The sequence below is a fragment of the Xenia sp. Carnegie-2017 genome, unplaced genomic scaffold (assembly GCF_021976095.1).
Source record: "Xenia sp. Carnegie-2017 unplaced genomic scaffold, XeniaSp_v1 HiC_scaffold_22, whole genome shotgun sequence".
Taxonomy (NCBI): Eukaryota; Metazoa; Cnidaria; class Anthozoa; order Malacalcyonacea; family Xeniidae; genus Xenia; species Xenia sp. Carnegie-2017.
Window position 1 is genome coordinate 4,540,035 of NW_025813485.1, and position 17,328 is coordinate 4,557,362.

Genomic DNA, 17,328 nt, shown 5'->3' on the forward strand with positions numbered 1-17,328 from the left:
TAGTAAACACGTAATTGACACCGATCTCAAATTTTTGGTTGGCAGTTTATAAATTTACGATTTAGGAAATTTATCAAGAAAATACTGACGATGCATTATTTCTTTATGATATTAAAGGCGACATGTTTCAGTGTATAGCTGAATGAAGACTCTGTAGGCCATTATAAAGAAGTGGATCTGGATAAATCTGATGCCTCGAATTCGACTTCGCCGTAAGGCCATTTTTTACCTGTTTCTGGTAGTATGTGTGAATGTTATTTTATGGTGTCTGCTTAATGCCATACATTGGGACCATCATGTGTCGTTTAGGAAGTTAGCTATAAACTCATCAATGAAGCAGTTAATTAATAAATTGGTTCCAGAACCTAAACATGTTTTGACATTTGAAATTGGAAGGCCGAAACCAGAAGGAGATTCTTCATTCTGTCGTTTTACTCAAAGTGTTGGCCTTGAGCTCCTTGCTGAAAACTACTTATACCCTAAAAAAGACATTGATGAAAGAAAATGCTCAGGTGAGACTAGTATATGTTCAGTAACTGTTACCCAATCTACCTCACATCTCATTAACTGTCAAGACAATCCTTGTGGATCTTTTGTAAAAGTGGGTACAATATTCAAAGAAACAGGTAAATTGCAATGGGAAGATGTCAATTCAGGCAGACTTGAAAATTTTATTGAAGAATTTGTTATTGAAAATCTTGATGATATGTATCCATTTTTCATGCTAAAATGTAAAAACAGAACAGACCATGATAAAACCACTGGTCAGACTCCACATTTGGTTGCAATACCTTTGTCTACAGCTACAAATATATCGGAGACTAAAAAAGATGTCAATATAAATATCTTGTTTTTAAATGCTGTCTCAAGACGCCATTTTTACAGATCTTTACCAAAAACAATAGCAACATTCCGTGGCATTAACCTGAACCCTAAATCAACATCCAATGTTTTAGACTTTGAACTATACCAAGCTTTAGGATCCTCTTCCATTGATGCCATTATGGGTCTTATAAATGGTGAAAGTACTAACTTGAAATCTAAATCAAAGAATTTGCTAAGACACTTTAAAGAAGCAGGGTATCAAACCCTTTGGCAAACAGACAAATGTTGGCAATCTGACTCGACATTTTTTGACTTTTTTGGCATCGACAAGGGAAAAAACGATTTGGATGCATTAAAAGGAATTTTAAACAATGAATATATTGATTCAACTGGTGTTACACATGCTGGTTGCTTGATGAAAAGTGTCATTCCAACAGAAAAGATGGACTCTGTTGAGCACTTATGTGTAAATGGAAGATTTCAACATGATTATTTATTGGATTATGTAATGCAATCTTTGAGTGCCGTTACTGGACGTCCATCTAAACCACTGTTTTCCCTAGCATCTTTGAGTTTAGGAGAAGAAGCAAGTGGGAGTCATATACAACTATTGGATGCATCTCTTGCAAGCTTTGTTTCTAAAATGGCTGCAGACAAGAACACCATAACTATTTTGATATCAGATCATGGAAACACATTTGATATGTTTCCTGTGCAAACTATGGAGGGTCAATATGAACAATACAACCCATTCTTATTTATGGTTTTACCTACTTATGTTGCTTGGCGACTTGGGGAATCCAAGAAAAAATATGTTTTAAATAATCAAATAAAACTAATCTCAATTTATGATATTCATAATACAGTGTTTTCATTGGTTGAAAATCCTGCACCATCAAATGAGACCATGAGCAATGGATTGTTTGAGAAAATTGATGTTGAAAGGAATTGCACTCATCTCAAATTGTCAATGTCTTCTTTGTGCATTTGTGATGGCTGGAACTCAAAACAACACCCAAACAATTTCCATTATATAATTGCTGAGTTTGCTTTAGGTCAACTGAATAACTTAATTGCAACTCAGTACTTCAATCAAATGAGCCAGGACGTCCCATTTAAAACGTGCGAAAGACTAAAAGGAGCTTTATTGCAGAATATCAATCAAAAACGAATTCAAAATGGTTACATTGCCACAGAAATCGACATTGCCGTACAAAGTAACGTATTGTATCGTGTCAATGTTAAATGGCATGGAGATCACAATCCCGCGATGGAGATGGCTCTTATAAACTATGAAAGAAAGCACAACGATCAAGAACATGCGTCATCATGTTCTACTTACATCGATCGTGACTTGTGCGTTTGTCAATCTTTGCAACATGCCTCGATGCCAGGCAAAATCCCAAATTGGAGAAGATATGGTGACGTCTTTCAGAGAAGTACAAGAGCGGATAATCGCCATAATCACTGTCTTTACATTCTCTCTAGAGAATACAGTGTAAGCACAGTGTTTGAAGCAGCAAACATGTGTAATCATGTGACTTACTCTGTTAAGATTAACTTCGAATTGGAAAACATGAGAACACCAACAGAACTACCAGTAAATGTTACTATTCCTCCAAAATCTATAAAATTCTTGACATTTGTCATGCCTTTGCATTTAACAAATCCTGGAACATGGGAATACGAAGTAGACTTTACTGTTTCATAGAGTAAGTAATAATTATGGTTTTTCATATAAACATAAGATGAAAGCAAAACTTAATGCTTTGGATCCAGTGATTAACTCCAGTGAGAAACAACAGATTTGTCGTAGTTAGCAACAAGCTCAGGAAACAATTTCTTCATATTAAAAGACTTGAAGAACTGCAATCGATGACTAAAAATGAAAAAATCGATGATGAAGAATCAATTACATTTTCAATATATATCACAAGCTCAGTAATTGAAAAAGAATGTACAAATTGTGTTTAGAGATGACGAACGTCAATATTTTTTTAACGCCTAAGTCCCTAATATATTATTGACTTTTAATATCATTGCGTTAAGTTTGCATCTTTTCTACGATGAAATTGCGTCCATCCAGCAATCTGCCGTTAGTACATGCAGACTTAAAATCTTTTTATGTGAAGTGTTTTAAAGACATCAGACTATATTGAGCGGAGAGACGACGACGAATCTGGGCGAGAAACGACGTTCTGTATACGGAATTGATTTAACATTTTTCACTTATTCCACTCACAAATCTGGATGTTTAAATTCTTTAGTTGCAGGATAGAGAGCTTCATATTTCCTAGCGTCTCCTGACCCAAAAATAGCGTACGCATTCATCATCGTTACATCTGGAGGAAAATAATTCACGGGAATCTTTGCCTCTCCATTCCAGTGTTTTGCATATTTATTTGAAGTGAACTGCAGCTCCAATTGATCCTGTATACAAAATGTAATGACTCCTTATGAATTGAAGAGTAAGGAAGAATTGATTAGTGGTAAAATTTGGCCCAATTGTCAAGTAGTTTCAAACAGAGTAACATGCAGATACAGGGTACATTTGAAAGCGCCCCTGTATGGTTAAACAAATTTTAGGTGTCTTCACAATCTAACATAGTTTAGAGCAAGGATTAATTATCATGCATCATACCAAAATGTGAAAGGCTAACATAAGACACACCAAGAGCCTTTACATGAGAGAAAACACTCAGAATGCGAAGTTAGTCATGTACGTACGCAGAAAGTAGAATGATCGAAAAGACAAAATTCCATGTTAGCTCCTTTATTATAAGAAGAACCATAGTCGTGAGGATACTAGGAGCATGGACACAGTAAAAGCATATTTTCAGTATATACCTTGAATATATTTCTGACTCCGTTTAACATTAACACCAAATGTTGACCATGCCTAGTATAGAAAAACCTTTAGTTTGAGTAATCAGTAACGCGTTTCTTGGTGGACTAGTACTATAAAAATGACTTGCACATTTTGGAAAACTATGGCTGCCAATATTGTAAACAAAAAGTATGAACAAAAGTATTTGAATTATAAGGTGAAACAATAACTCAAGTTAATATAAAACTTAAATATAAAGGTGTAATTCTTCATACAAACGTTCAAAGTTTGTTGATGGGGATCGATTGAGTGGGGTAAATCGTTCATTTCCTTTACCAGGCTACCCCAGGGTGGTTCGTTCGACCATAGATTGCATTAGTAAACTTGTGAGTGTAAAATCGTAGATGAGTGTAATGTGGCACAACTGATGGCAATTTTAGAAACGACGAATGAGGAAAATTGGAATAGTGACATCTAGTTAAAATATTTGGAGAAGTTTAAATGTTTCCATAATTCCGTAATAGCACAAGGGATGTTAGACATTTTAAGTAGACGACAAGTTTTTTCAATGAAGCTAACATGTTTCGGCATACTTTAGGCCATCTTCAGTGCAAACAGGGGTGGATCTAGGATTTTTCAAACATACTTGAAAGTTTGAATTTCAAAGCCTCGGAAATGCAATTTTCAGCGTTTTGGAGCAGTACAAAATGTTTTTTGTGAGAATTATTTTTGCGTAATAACAACACATTTTGCTAACGTTTTTTCAAAAAAAAAAACTGTGAAGTGAGCAATACTAGAATGTTTTGCCATATGTTAAGACTGGGCACTTGCCCGGGGGCCTCAACAAACAAGGGCCCCCGCATTATTTAAAGGAAAATTAAACATTGCTGCTTTACAGAACAAGGGAAAACATTCTGTTTACTCGTTAGGACGGTTAGGTTAATTCCAGTTGGTAAAGAACAGACTACGTATGACAATGAATCACGGTAAAATCAGCCATTTTACTTTCATGAGCATTGAGGACAATATTCTAAAAGAAATGAACTTGGATGAACTTATCAAAGACTGCAAGATCAAATCCCACGAACTACTCAATCTCAAGTAACATTTAATCATCGTATGCAAATGCACGCTATATTCTAAGTTCATACTTTTATCAGATGTTTTGCGAAATTTGTATTTAAATTTTGCTATTGGAAAAATGGGCAGTCAGAGTAATGGAAAGGGGGCCTTTACATATTTTTGTTGCCCAGGGCCTCCACACATCTTAATCTGGCCCTGGTTAAAATCTTTTCAGAATATGATTTTCAACAAAAGCGACAAAAATATATTGTGTCAATGCATGGAGTATTGTATCATATAAACCAACTGTTCGTCAAGAAAAAGTTCTTGTAAACATGCCCAGTGAGCTACACTTACGGACAAAGTTCAACTTCCAAATATTTTTCATTTGTTCCAAGAAAAAAAATTTCCACAACTACAAAAAAATTAGCAAAACTTGAAACAGAATTAAGTCTCAAATGATTGATAAATGAAATTTTGATGTTATTTCACATATTGTTATCTGCTACAAACCTTCATAATCCCATAGCTGACTACAAGGTTTCCCAACTGGTGAATTTGGTTTGGCAGGATCATTAAAAAAAGGTGCTTCCACATTTACTACCATAGACTTCATGTCGTCACTAGTTGATAAAGTAAACTTGACTGGATCATGTGTAGTTATAATATCTCCATTCCATGTATTCTTTACAAAATATTCCTGACAAAAGAACAAAAAACTAAATTACTTCTAAAAAAATACGTATCAACAAAAATTATTTATTTTTTCATTATAATGGCAGTGCATCAAATATAGTTAAGTAAATTTGAGTATAATAACAATTATTCATTTCCTTTGAAATCTATTTTTCTTGTACCAGTAGTAAATAAGAACTATTGAAAGAGCAGGAGTAAATAAATGGCGGGTTATGCAACAGACTGACTCATTACTAGCCTGTTATTGAGAAGAAGGGTAGATAAAGAAAACAAAATTAACATTTCAAACAATGTACATGCAAATTATGATTAAACAAACTTGGTTTTAAGGAAATGATTGTGGATTGAAAAAAGATTGTGGATTATGGTTATCTTTTTCCATAACAATCTGTGTCAAAACATTCCAAATGTTAAAATGCAGAAGCAAATTTCTAATTTCTAAAGATATTTATGACTATGATCATGATTGCAAGTGACATAGCAAGCATATTATAGAGTGAGGGGGTTCATACGTGCAGGTTTGTCTGTAAAGTGTATTAAATATAATATACATATATTTATAATATACATATATCAATAAAGGCAAAAATGTCATATCTGATCACAAATCCCGCAAACGTCAAGTTATTTAATTTTTCCTATGGAAAAATTGAACAATTCTCAATTTTTGAATTCACAAGTTGAAAATGTGGGAAACACCTTTTCAACCAGCTTTGAATCACTTACCATGTTACGTATCCAGCAACATACACCTAATTTTCTAAATTCTAATACATGCAATATATATCGACAAGAGTACGAGGACACCAAGACATTACAAACCCACGGCACCCACGAACTAAAATTCACGAACATTCATTAGCGTGCACCAAGGTTTACTTCATGTAATGAAAACTGCAAAATCCAAGTCATTTGGGAATCAACTGTCACTGTGTCATATTAAGGTAAAAGCCAAACGTTTTAATGTAAATGTCTATCGCTAAACGCGCGGCATTTCAAAATCTCCGATGGTTTTGATAAAGTCTTTCGAAATAGTAATTTTTAACAATGACTGATTTGCCAGATTTCAGAAACTCTATCATTGAACACCCATCATTAACTTTAGATCATGAACCCTCTGAGCCATTAAATGAAAAAAGTACAAAACATTAAGCAATCCACATTATGAAATGTCAAATATTATGACAAGATTCAAATATTTCAGTTATTGGTAGTGAACTGGAACTTCTAAATACATTTTAGCTAAGTATATTCATTGAATTTTTCAAAGTTCATAAAGTTATCAATTGAGCACGGAAGAAGCAAATTCGGTTTAAAAACAAATGAAGACTTTATCGGGCTTGATAACTCATCAAACGAGGAAAAAGTTATCCTATTCTCATCAATCGTCTTTGGTCGTTTAATTCCACTGCGTTCCCAACGTGTGGTTCTCCGAACTGGAGTCAAAACATTCTTTTCGGAGATCGTTCTGGTCCTAAAAGGCAAAAACGTCAAATCTATATTGTAAGATGCACATAATTCCTTATGTTTTAAAGCAAATGGTTTGAACGAAGGAGAATCGTTACATGTTTAGGGTCGTTATCTGACTCTGAAGATGACTGTCGATAAGGATGTCGTAACGTCAGTCAATACCAACAACATTCCATCTCAGAACTACACTAATCTGGACGATCAACATCCACCAACATGAAACTAAGGTTTAGATTGCTTAAGAACAAGATTGGCCAAAGTATACTTGCAATGCAATGTCAACACCACCGTAAAACGTTAAGACGAAGGTATCCCGTTAATTGGTTATAAGTTGCAAATAATGCTCGTCTATCTTTATCTTCTCAGCTTACCTTTTCTTGCTGGGTGTTGAATCTATTAAGCAAAATCTCACTACAGAAGAATTAAAAACAACGTCATGAAGCTTTGAAAGTTCTCTTGATGGAGTCTTGAATGAGGTGCTCAACGATGTCGTTGTTTGATCTATGAAAAAAAGCCAAGTATATTTTATCATGACGTCAAAAGTATTACAAGTTCCAAGCGTTGAGTTTTTTTCAAGAATGTTATAAAAAAATGCAGAGTAGGAATTAAACAAACTTACCGATATCCTCATTTCTCGACTGCCTTGACCTGTATTCATCCAAATACTTCTTCACTAAATCTTGTGGCTGTACAGTGTAATTAAATAATTCTATGTTTACTAAAACGACAAAATTATAATTTGCTCGAAAAAAGAACGAAACCTAAATGATGACGACCTGAGTAGAACAATCCTCTGCTTTGCGAATGAAACAAGTGACAGTAGCATGATCTCCAGCCATTTCCGATATTTTGGCTTTGCAGATCCAGTAAAGTGGAAAAAGCACTACGTCTGGATGACTATTTTGTATTGAATCAAGCATAAAAACCACTTCTTGTGAAGACTATATAAAGAGAAATGAAACGTGTACAATAATTTAAAGAGAAATGAAATGTGTACAATAATTTAAAACAACGTAAAACAAAGACGAGGTTGTGTTAACAAATTTAAATATTGCTCTGAATAGCTGCATTTGTGAAAAACAATTAAGTTGTTCTTAAAAGAACTGTGCAAAACCAATGTGAAGATAGTAATAAATTTACTATAGCACGTGACTCTGCTTAAATGAAGACCAAACTCTTACTTCTACTTATAAAGAAGAGAAGGAATGTACAGCGACATCACTCCCATTCCTTGTCTTCATTAAAAATAAAAATAAAAGTTTTAGTTTTAATTCAAGCAGACGTGACACCTGTTGAGACGTACGCTGAAATGAATCTTGTCATTTAATTGAATAGCTATCTTTCTTTTGGTTTTCAATAGTTCTTTTTACGAACTACTCAAATGTCATTCAGCATGACTAAAACGCTAATATTCAGAGCAATATTCAAAGCAATGTCTCATCATCACGATGACTGTTTCAAAAATTGATGAGAAGTATTCTAAAAAACAAATGGATAAAGAGACACACCTGAAAATTTTTTTCATCAAGAATCTTAACACATTGATGCAAAACGTTGTGTGGTGTCGCAGTTGAATTCTTAGTAAATGCTTCTTCTGAAGTACAAAATGTTGTAGTTGAAGCATTTTCTTTATCATCATGAAAAATGGAAGCAGTGGTTTTTCTTCTTGATATCTTGCATACATTTTCATTTACAGAAATTGCTGTACCACAAGAAGACGTTTTCATGTTTTGAGTTGATTCAGAGTGATTCCATGTTTTTCTTCTCTGGTGAGGTTTGTTTACAGCTTCAGTTCTGTTGGAGGAAATTCTCATAGATGAAGAGTCAGCAGAAGGATTTTTTCTAGAAAATATCAACACAGTTTTACACCAACTACCCTGAACTGATTAAAGAGTATGAAACTATTAAAAACTAAAAAATGCAAAAAAAAGAATGGATAAGTAGGTAACTGACGTACCCTTTTTCTTTTAACCACAAATCAAGACGAGTCCTAAAATGCAACATTCAAAAAAATTATAAGTGTTAATGTCTAAACTCAAAAAAAACAATATCATAGAAAGTGACAGTGTCATAGGACCAGTTGATATAGAATTGATACAACTACCAAATGTGATATTCAAACCAAGGACACATTAGTACATGGTATTTACAGTTTTTTTTATCTAAAATGAAACCAAGTCATTGCCACATAATATTTCTCAATATTGAAACAGAAGAATGTACAAGGGTACATCCAAATAATTATATTTTATTTGTCACCAAATTTGTACAAACAGTTGAAGAACAAATCAAAACAGTTACAAAACTAAAGAACACGACAGCTTTTTTTTACAATTATGTAAAAAAATAAATGCAGTTTTAAATTACTCAATACCTAACCTCATGTCTAGTTCAGTATCTTTGTATGTATTCTTTAGAGAGGGTGATTGATATTTCTTTACTGGAGTTTTGAACTTTCTGTTTAGTAGCTTCATGGTTCTTGTTAGAGGAATATTGTTTTTACCACCGACATATGGATTATTCTTGATACTCTGCTTTGATCTATCATCACATTTTTGTTGCTTTCTGGAAAAGCCGATATAGCCAAATAGCTACATTGAACTTATTGCATTTTGACAAAGGCTAAAGCTTGTTAGGAAATCACCCAACTTTCCAGCAAATATTGCCTGATTGCCCTTGTTTGTCCAACAATCTGGCAGTACCACCTCCTGCCTCAATCCACACATACATTGTTTGTTTTACAGAGCATTATAATTAGTTCTTACCTCTTGTCCAATCTCCATAGTTGAAGTTTTTGTCTAATAAATGGAAATGTTTGAAGTCAATACAAATACAATATGACAAGGCCATCATTAAACTGTCATGTGACATAAATATACGAAATATGGCTATTTCAAGTTTGACGTATCATTTGTGAAAATTAGTATAACATAATAATAAGATTATTTCACAAAATGGCAAAGGAAGTTACAGATAATCAAACCTCAAAATTTTGTGTAATTAAAACATTTGTAGTACTCATCGGTACATGTCATAATACGATCACGCTTACGCGCGGTAAATCTATTGCCACCTCGTAAACATGTCTTCATAATAACCATTTTGATCTCAGAATACATAAAATTAATACTAGTGCATTACGCATAAAATTTTCATGGTGCTTTGCAAATGATCGTTGACCAAATCATCATACCTTAACTGCAATGATTTGTCTGCTTCGTCAGGTCGCATCTCCATATCTCTCTTTTTCATCGCAAACTGACTTTAACCGCGTAATACTCAATAGTCTCTACACTATTTTATCATAGAACAGTAAAGTGTTATCAGTAAATTATAAGACGACTTCGTTCCGTCACCATTCGTAATTTCGTTTCTTTGTAAAACAACTTATAATTTGAATTTTATTTACACGCTATAAACAAAAATTCGGAACGTTGATTGGTCGATAGTCACATCACGTGCCCTATTTAACGTTCTTTTGTAACAATTTAGTCATAGGCCGTGATCTGTGACCGATTTTCTTTCATTCCCGTTGGACACCTCAAGGAAGGTCGTGAAAAATTCAAGACAGAACGACTTTTACATGTTTAATACAATTTTACTTATTGTCATCTCCAAAAAGCTGCAGTTTTATTGCTACATCACATTGAAATTTTAAAATTTGTAGCTCATTACAATTCCGGAATCCGCCATTATTCCTAGGAAACTTCATGTAATTTATATTTTGTGTGCTCGTGCCAGACCTATAACAGAGCTATTCCACTCGGTTAAATTGACAACCTGAGTAAGATTCTTAAAAAAAATAACGATTTGACACGTGCATTAGGTTAGATTTAACAAATTTTCGTGAAGATGATATTTTGAAAGTTGTAAGAGTATTGTGCAAGACAAGGCGCCCTTTTTCTAAAGGTGCATTGTCACGCAGTTGCGACTGCTAGCGAGTAAGGATAGGGACGATTTTCTTCCAATTTTTAGACTTGTAGACATTTTAGCTATTTCATATGCTTTTCATTACTGGAAAATTTTATTGCATTGTTAAAAAAAACAGAAAAAAAAGAAATTCATTCTTCAGTTGGTGAGCTTCTGGTATTATTTCATATGCTACCCTCGATACAGTCGACAGAGTAGTCTGAAGCTGCGCACAGATTAAACGCATTACGCCACCATAACAGCACAAGGCAACGCTAGTCGTCATTCAAGGGCGGTGACAAGCGCGCGCTTTTTCTAAAGGTCTGCCTCGAATTCGTCGTCCATGTCATCGTCTAAAAACTCCTCTTCCTCAACATCGTTGTCATCAATATCGACATTCGTGCATGCAGTACAAGAGCATACATCTGTGCACTTCACTCCTGCTTTATTACATGAACAACGTTGTGAATTGCAGCCAGTCTTACATCCACAATTAACATTATCAAGTAGGGAATCCGGCGCTGGGGGAATGGTCATCCATACGATTTGCAGTTTCCCGTCAATTGTTTTCCACCCATTTTCATCCGGAGGAGGAATATCCATTTGAGGTTGTAGACAGGAACGCCAAATCGCCGCTTGGTAGTTTGACCGACGAATATGTTGCAGCAAACTGTCACAAGTTGGTGGTAGTTGCTCATCTGAACATTTTCCTGCCTTGAACAATGAGAGCCGACATTTGTTGACGTCCTCAGAATCCTTGTCACCGTACAATAAACAAACAAATCTATTTAGTTGAAACACAAGTTCTTCTGACGGGGGAAATGCACTTCCTAAGGAACTAAATGAGTTCAAATATTTGTGGTTACGTAGAAGAATGTTCCACGCTGTCTTTTTGCCCTTTCCATAAAAGGAACTGGTTGTGTCACATCCTTAAAAGAAAATTTTGAAAATATTGATTACAGTATACTATTCTTTCACTTATTATCATCGTAACAAAAAGAAAACTAATGGCAACATTGGTGTTATAGAATTACCAGTAAAGGCATGGAAACCTAGCAAGCTTTGACTAAGATTTTCATCACTTTCTTCTACAATAGTTTGTATAGAAATCAAGCGGAAGTTATTTCCTGTTCCAGTCATGAAGCATATTTCTTTGTTAATAATTCGTTGCATGGCGATCGACAACACAAAACGTCTGTATCTTGGCTTTTGATTATGATTCTTTCGTTGGTTTCTTTAGCATGATTTGCATGTAGTAACAGCCGAGTGTCAGCTTCCTCGTGATTACACTCCAATTCATACATTTCATTGCATTCCACTTTATCCTCATCTGATCTAGCTCGAGTAATGCAATAGCATTTATCCTTCGACGTTACATACAACGATGACAGATGTCCGAGACAAGATGATACGTAATTGCCCCAGTGTTCACAAAGAAACTGGATCAAAGACTCTTTGTTTTCGCCCAGAGCAAGAAACTTTTTCCACTGCTTTGGAACATGTTGGTTTTTGTCGAATACACGAATTTTCTGAATTCCAGTGTTTTCGGATCTTCTGTTCCTTTCCGATTCCTTGATACTTGTGGGAAGGTATCTATCCGCAACAAAGTCAACTCTTGTTGCCTTCCAGTCTTTGGCCAACTTTAATACGTTATTAAAAATAGCATCGCAGAATTCTCCAAACGTTTTCCATTTGCTCTTCATTGTTTGGATAAGAGCCATGGCATCGACAATGAGTGCATTGTTATCACAGTGTTCTCCATTAAACTTGCACGTGAGGTGGTCACCTATACAGTAAACATAGTAAGAAATTCCTGCATGAATAAGAACCAAATTTGAGGTGTATTGGATTCTGGGGATTCTTTGTAAATCCTACCTATCGAGATAATAACGAAACCTACCGAAGTCCAACACTAATAAAGCTAACAAAGAGAAACGTTATTTGTACCTTCAAAAATTTCAAATAACTTTGATTTGGTTGTTTTAACAAGACTTCCAGAAGTGGTTGCCAAGGAAAGCGGGTACGTGCCAAGACTGTACGACAAAACATTTGCAATGTCAATTTCACGGGTCTTAGCTATCATTACAAATCCTTGCTTTAATGTATTCAGTTTTGGCTGATTTGAAATTAAAGCAGTAGAGGTTTTTTGCATTTTTTTACAATATATTCCCTATCCAAATTCGAAAGTCGAGTTGCAAAAAACAACTTCTGCCCCCAGCTCCATACTCTAGTGCCACCCGTGCGTGATTTACAGCTACGTTTACCTACCCTGTCAGTGTAGTATGAATGCTCTTTCTTGCAAATGACACAGGTTGGAGGTAACACGTGCTGGCTCTTTGCCTTAATTCTTTCAACAGTGAATGATTTTGATCGCAGCATTATCTTTTCTGGAGATGGTCCTTCCTGCTGTACAGACGTAGAAGGCTCTGTATCGGTTGACGTTTTTGCACTCTTTTCAGAGCGTCGTTGTGCTCGATGTATTAAAGTTTTATTCGTAAATGCCGAATAACAACGTGAATGGTAAAAGTAACGCTCGTAACTTCCCAAGTTATCCTCTAACTCCTCGATAGGAATCACATTCGTGGTTTCCAAGGCTACGTCTTTCTGTCGTCCATCAAGTTGTAGCCATTGCTTTCTGCATTCCAGGAACCGTTTAAACGATGTTGGTGTAAAATTCGTCAGTGTTCCGCCGTCATCTTCGCAATGAATCAAACACGAATGCCTTTCTTCCATGTTTGTTGAGTTCGAGTTACTCGCCATATCTCTTTCTTAGTATACTTTATATCTCAGTAACCACCACGAGTGAACTTAATGATGGAACTGATTTTTATTATTTTACAGAGCAGCATTTATACTCTTTATTACAAACAACAAATATTATTATTGGTCGGAGTAGTTCCTCTATATAACCTTGAGTTCTTAAAACTGACAAGATTTAGGTCTAAAACAGGCTTCTCCTATGTTGATACATAAGTGAAAAGGTGACAGTTTAGGTTTGCTTCCAAAATTTTCGACAGAACTCTTCATTTAAAACTTACATTTTACTTGGACTTTATTAAGAATATCGCTTTTTTGCCACCTTTCAAGATGGCGCCCGTTAATAAATTTGCCTCACCATGACAACGGCAGTTAGATCAAAGAGTTCCGCACCAAAAAAATGGCGACATTCAAAATTGAAGGAGCGAGGAATTTTGAAATTCAACCGCGAAATACTAAAAAACTGCAGCTTTTTAGAAGTGACAATAAAAAGAATATCAAACAGCAAGTGACTTTCTATCTATTTTGAAAATTTTGCGACCTTCCTTGAGGTGTCCAACGAAACTCATTTTTAAAGCATATTTTTGAGGCACAGATCACGGCCTATCAATGGTTCAGTGACAGAAGAGAATTTTGGGCAAAACTTTCGGTAGTGTCCCGCCATACCGAGAAACGCATGACATGTTTCTTTGTAGTTGGTTCTGGAAAGTTGGCTATAGCTTGTACCTTAGCATCAACTGGTTTGACTTTACCTTGACCCACGATTTGCCCTAAATAAGTAACTTGGCCACAACCAAATTCATTTTTCAACAAATTGACTGTTAGATTAGCTTTGCTTAAACGTTGGAAGAATTCATGGATAATCATTAAATGTTTTTCCCAAGTATGGCTGTAAATTATGACATCATCAATGTAACCCTCACTACCATCAATGTCAGCAATGAGACTGGTGATAAGCCCTTGGAAAGTTGCTGGAGAATTACGCATGCCAAATGGCATAACTTTGTATTGAAAGAGCCATGTGGTGTAACAAAAGCTGAAACTTCTTTAGCATGTTCAGTAAGAGGAATTTGCCAAAATTCTTTTAGTAAATCAAATTTAGAAACATATTTAGCATTTCCCATTTGGTCAATACAATCATTCATCCGTGGAATCGGTTATTGTCAGGTTTAGTCACGTGATTTCGTTTTCCTTCATCAAGATGATCAAGTTTTAACTTCATATTTTGTAGTACATCAGAATTGTGTAGTTTGGTCGACTCAGACAGATTGTAGCATTCTATTCCATCATCATTGTTATTGTTTAAACTATTATTTGATTCTGTCTCAACTGTGGTTACCACTCCTACACATCATTCTTTCCCTCGGTCTTTCAAATAAATCTTCACTTGGTTCCAACATAAACTCTTCCGGCTTAAATTTAGACATTTTGTATTTTTATAACCAGGTCTCACCATTATTTTTCCCTTATTTTGAAATTTGATATTTTAAATCTTGAACTTTTGACCTTTTGTGTCAAACATGAAATTGACAATAAAACTCTCTGGTACAAATAACATTGAAATGCATACAAAATCCTTTTCTTTCATGTTCTTGCTGAAACCAATTATCAGCTATTGTTTGGGTGAAAGCAAAAAAAAATTTAAAAATTCATTATCTTTTTTATTTTTCAAATACCTACATGTCCCATGGTTCAGTAAACTGAACAAGAGTATGTATCATTAGATGCACCTGTCTCCAAATTCTGTGATCAAAACATTTTTCCCAAACAATTTAACATTTTCTAGTTCTTTAGGTAAAGGTTGTTCCAATGTTTCTAACAATTCTCTTAGTTCACCAGCAATTTTACAATCTAGTGTTAGAAAAGATGTTGCCATTCCATTGCTTGACATTCTGCTAGCGCGACCACAACGGTGAATATAATCCTCTATTGTATCTGGAAGATCATAATTTATAACATGTGTTACTTCAGGAATATCAAGTCCACGTGATGCCAAATCTGTAGCCACAAGTACATCCACTTTGCCATCTTTAAATCCAGTCATAAGCCGAAATCTATAATCTTGAGTTTTTTCTGAATGTAGACCTGCAACATGAAACTGTTCCTTTCTCAAATGCTCAACAAGATAGTCAACTCTTTGAATGGTCGAGGCAAACACAATTACTGGAGGAAATGGAGTCTGATAGAGAATTTCCAATAGTTTGATTGGTTTCTCGTATGAATGTAGAAACACAACTATGTGTTGAATATTTGGTGCTGTTACTTCTGTAAATCCCACTTTGATCTCCACAGGATTTACCACAGCAGACCTTGCTAACCTCTTTAAGGATTCAGGAAGGGTAGCAGTGAATAGCAAAGTTTGACATGGTCTATCATGTGAAGTAACTAGAGCCACCATCTTCCTCAATTGTTCTTCAAGTCCTATCCCAAGCATCCTATCAACTTCATCTAGAACAAAGTACTTGACTCGAAATAGCACAAGAACACCACGTTCACATAGATCTAATAATCGCCCAGGTGTTCCAACTACCACATCTACACCAGCAGAAATTTGTTGGCATTGACTTTGCACTGAAATACCACCACAAATACCAACTACCTTGTATTTTGTGGCAGAAACATATGCTGCTGACTCGTCATTGTTTAGTTCACAATTGACATGTACATTGTTTAAAATATTTTGCACACTAAGAAATACTTGCTGCATTAATTCACGCGTTGGTACAACAATCAATGCAATTGGAGGTTGTCCATAGGTTTTTGGTGCTTCTTCTTTCAACCACAAAGCCAATGGTAAAGTATAGGCTAATGTCTTTCCAGATCCAGTTTCTGCAAGGCCAATAACATCTCTACCAGTAAGTGAGCAACTCAGGGACTGCATTTGAATTGGTGTTGGTTTTAAAAACCTTGATTCTTTAAGATAGTTTAACACAGAATGATCCAAATTTAGATCATCAAAACTTGTGATTGGTGCAGGGCAGTCCAGACCTTTAAATATAATAATTTCAATACAAGGAGGGGAAAATCACTAAATCAGGCTACAAGTATTGACTAAATTTTCAAGTGCCAATATATTCCTCTATCATGCAAAGACCTTTGTAGATACGGACGATATGAATAATGACGGTATGAGAAGGCTAATTCAAAATGGTGAAGGCTAAATATATTTTAAAAATTAAACCAAATTTTTAATGAAAGATTGAGTTAATATTATTTTATTACACTTACCTTTAACTTCAATTCCATTTATCCAACGTAAATTTTCCACTTCGTGCTCTGGTATTGTATTGCCGACAAAGTTCTTGTCATAAATAGAAACAGCACGGTCATTTCTTCTTTCATTAAGCTTTCGTTTTTGTCTAATAGGATTGAACTGTACGCCATCACCTCCAACATTTTCGTGTCGGGGCGGTAGTGCCATTCTCGACAATTATTTAATTAAAATGTGAGCATGGAATTTATGGCACCGAGAGTGTCGTTTGCATTGGAAAAACCACTTACAGTGCTCTCACAATCAAATTTCCTAGTTCCTTAGAAAATGCTTAAAAATTCCTCAGATTTCCATTAAACTCCTTAAATTTGTAAAATTTACTACAAGGCGTGATCACATAGGCTCAAAGATTTTTCATGGTTATTCCACCTTTTTTGCTGTTTTCAAGTTTGTCAATGTTGTATTTGTAAAGAAACATTAAAAATTATTAAGTGTATATTAATTTAAAGTATAAAAACATCCTTAAAAATCTCATTAAAACCTTTAAAAATCCTATTTTTAAGCAAAATTC

At 34.9% G+C, this 17,328-nt stretch overlaps 5 protein-coding genes across 6 annotated transcripts; 1 reads left to right on the forward strand and 4 right to left on the reverse strand.

The window, feature by feature from the left end:
* The first annotated feature begins 27 nt into the window (after positions 1-27).
* On the forward strand, positions 28-2,697 carry LOC124446020. The gene has a single exon (XM_046996810.1). The coding sequence runs from the start codon at positions 191-193 to the stop codon at positions 2,534-2,536; it is 2,346 nt and encodes a 781-aa protein (XP_046852766.1). The 5' UTR covers positions 28-190; the 3' UTR covers positions 2,537-2,697.
* LOC124446025 (UPF0462 protein C4orf33 homolog) lies at positions 2,421-6,282 on the reverse strand. Its single transcript, XM_046996813.1, has 6 exons — positions 6,137-6,282; positions 5,228-5,414; positions 5,072-5,129; positions 3,673-3,724; positions 3,068-3,255; positions 2,421-2,704 (listed from the first exon to the last, which is right to left on the reverse strand). Exons 1-6 carry the CDS (start codon positions 6,263-6,265, stop codon positions 2,608-2,610), a joined length of 711 nt encoding a protein of 236 aa, XP_046852769.1. The 5' UTR covers positions 6,266-6,282; the 3' UTR covers positions 2,421-2,607.
* Positions 6,283-6,572: 290 nt separating this feature from the next.
* Positions 6,573-11,969, reverse strand: LOC124446021. Of its 2 annotated transcripts, XM_046996812.1 has the most exons (10): positions 11,824-11,969; positions 10,074-11,718; positions 9,646-9,678; positions 9,260-9,445; positions 8,838-8,870; positions 8,389-8,722; positions 7,657-7,821; positions 7,500-7,566; positions 7,252-7,381; positions 6,573-6,884 (listed from the first exon to the last, which is right to left on the reverse strand). In XM_046996812.1, the coding sequence occupies exons 2-10, from the start codon at positions 10,130-10,132 to the stop codon at positions 6,653-6,655; spliced, it is 1,239 nt and encodes a 412-aa protein (XP_046852768.1). In that variant the 5' UTR covers positions 10,133-11,718; positions 11,824-11,969; the 3' UTR covers positions 6,573-6,652. The 2 variants fall into 2 exon arrangements, with proteins under 2 accessions (XP_046852768.1, XP_046852767.1); XM_046996811.1 differs by having other exon boundaries at positions 10,074-11,969.
* LOC124447078 lies at positions 11,926-14,011 on the reverse strand. Its single transcript, XM_046997978.1, has 2 exons — positions 12,737-14,011; positions 11,926-12,575 (listed from the first exon to the last, which is right to left on the reverse strand). Exons 1-2 carry the CDS (start codon positions 12,939-12,941, stop codon positions 11,926-11,928), a joined length of 855 nt encoding a protein of 284 aa, XP_046853934.1. The 5' UTR covers positions 12,942-14,011.
* A 39-nt stretch (positions 14,012-14,050) lies between these two features.
* Positions 14,051-17,135, reverse strand: LOC124446026 (ATP-dependent RNA helicase DBP2-like). The gene is made up of 2 exons (XM_046996814.1): positions 16,775-17,135; positions 14,051-16,534 (listed from the first exon to the last, which is right to left on the reverse strand). The coding sequence occupies exons 1-2, from the start codon at positions 16,965-16,967 to the stop codon at positions 15,267-15,269; spliced, it is 1,461 nt and encodes a 486-aa protein (XP_046852770.1). The 5' UTR covers positions 16,968-17,135; the 3' UTR covers positions 14,051-15,266.
* Between the last annotated feature and the right edge of the window lie 193 nt (positions 17,136-17,328).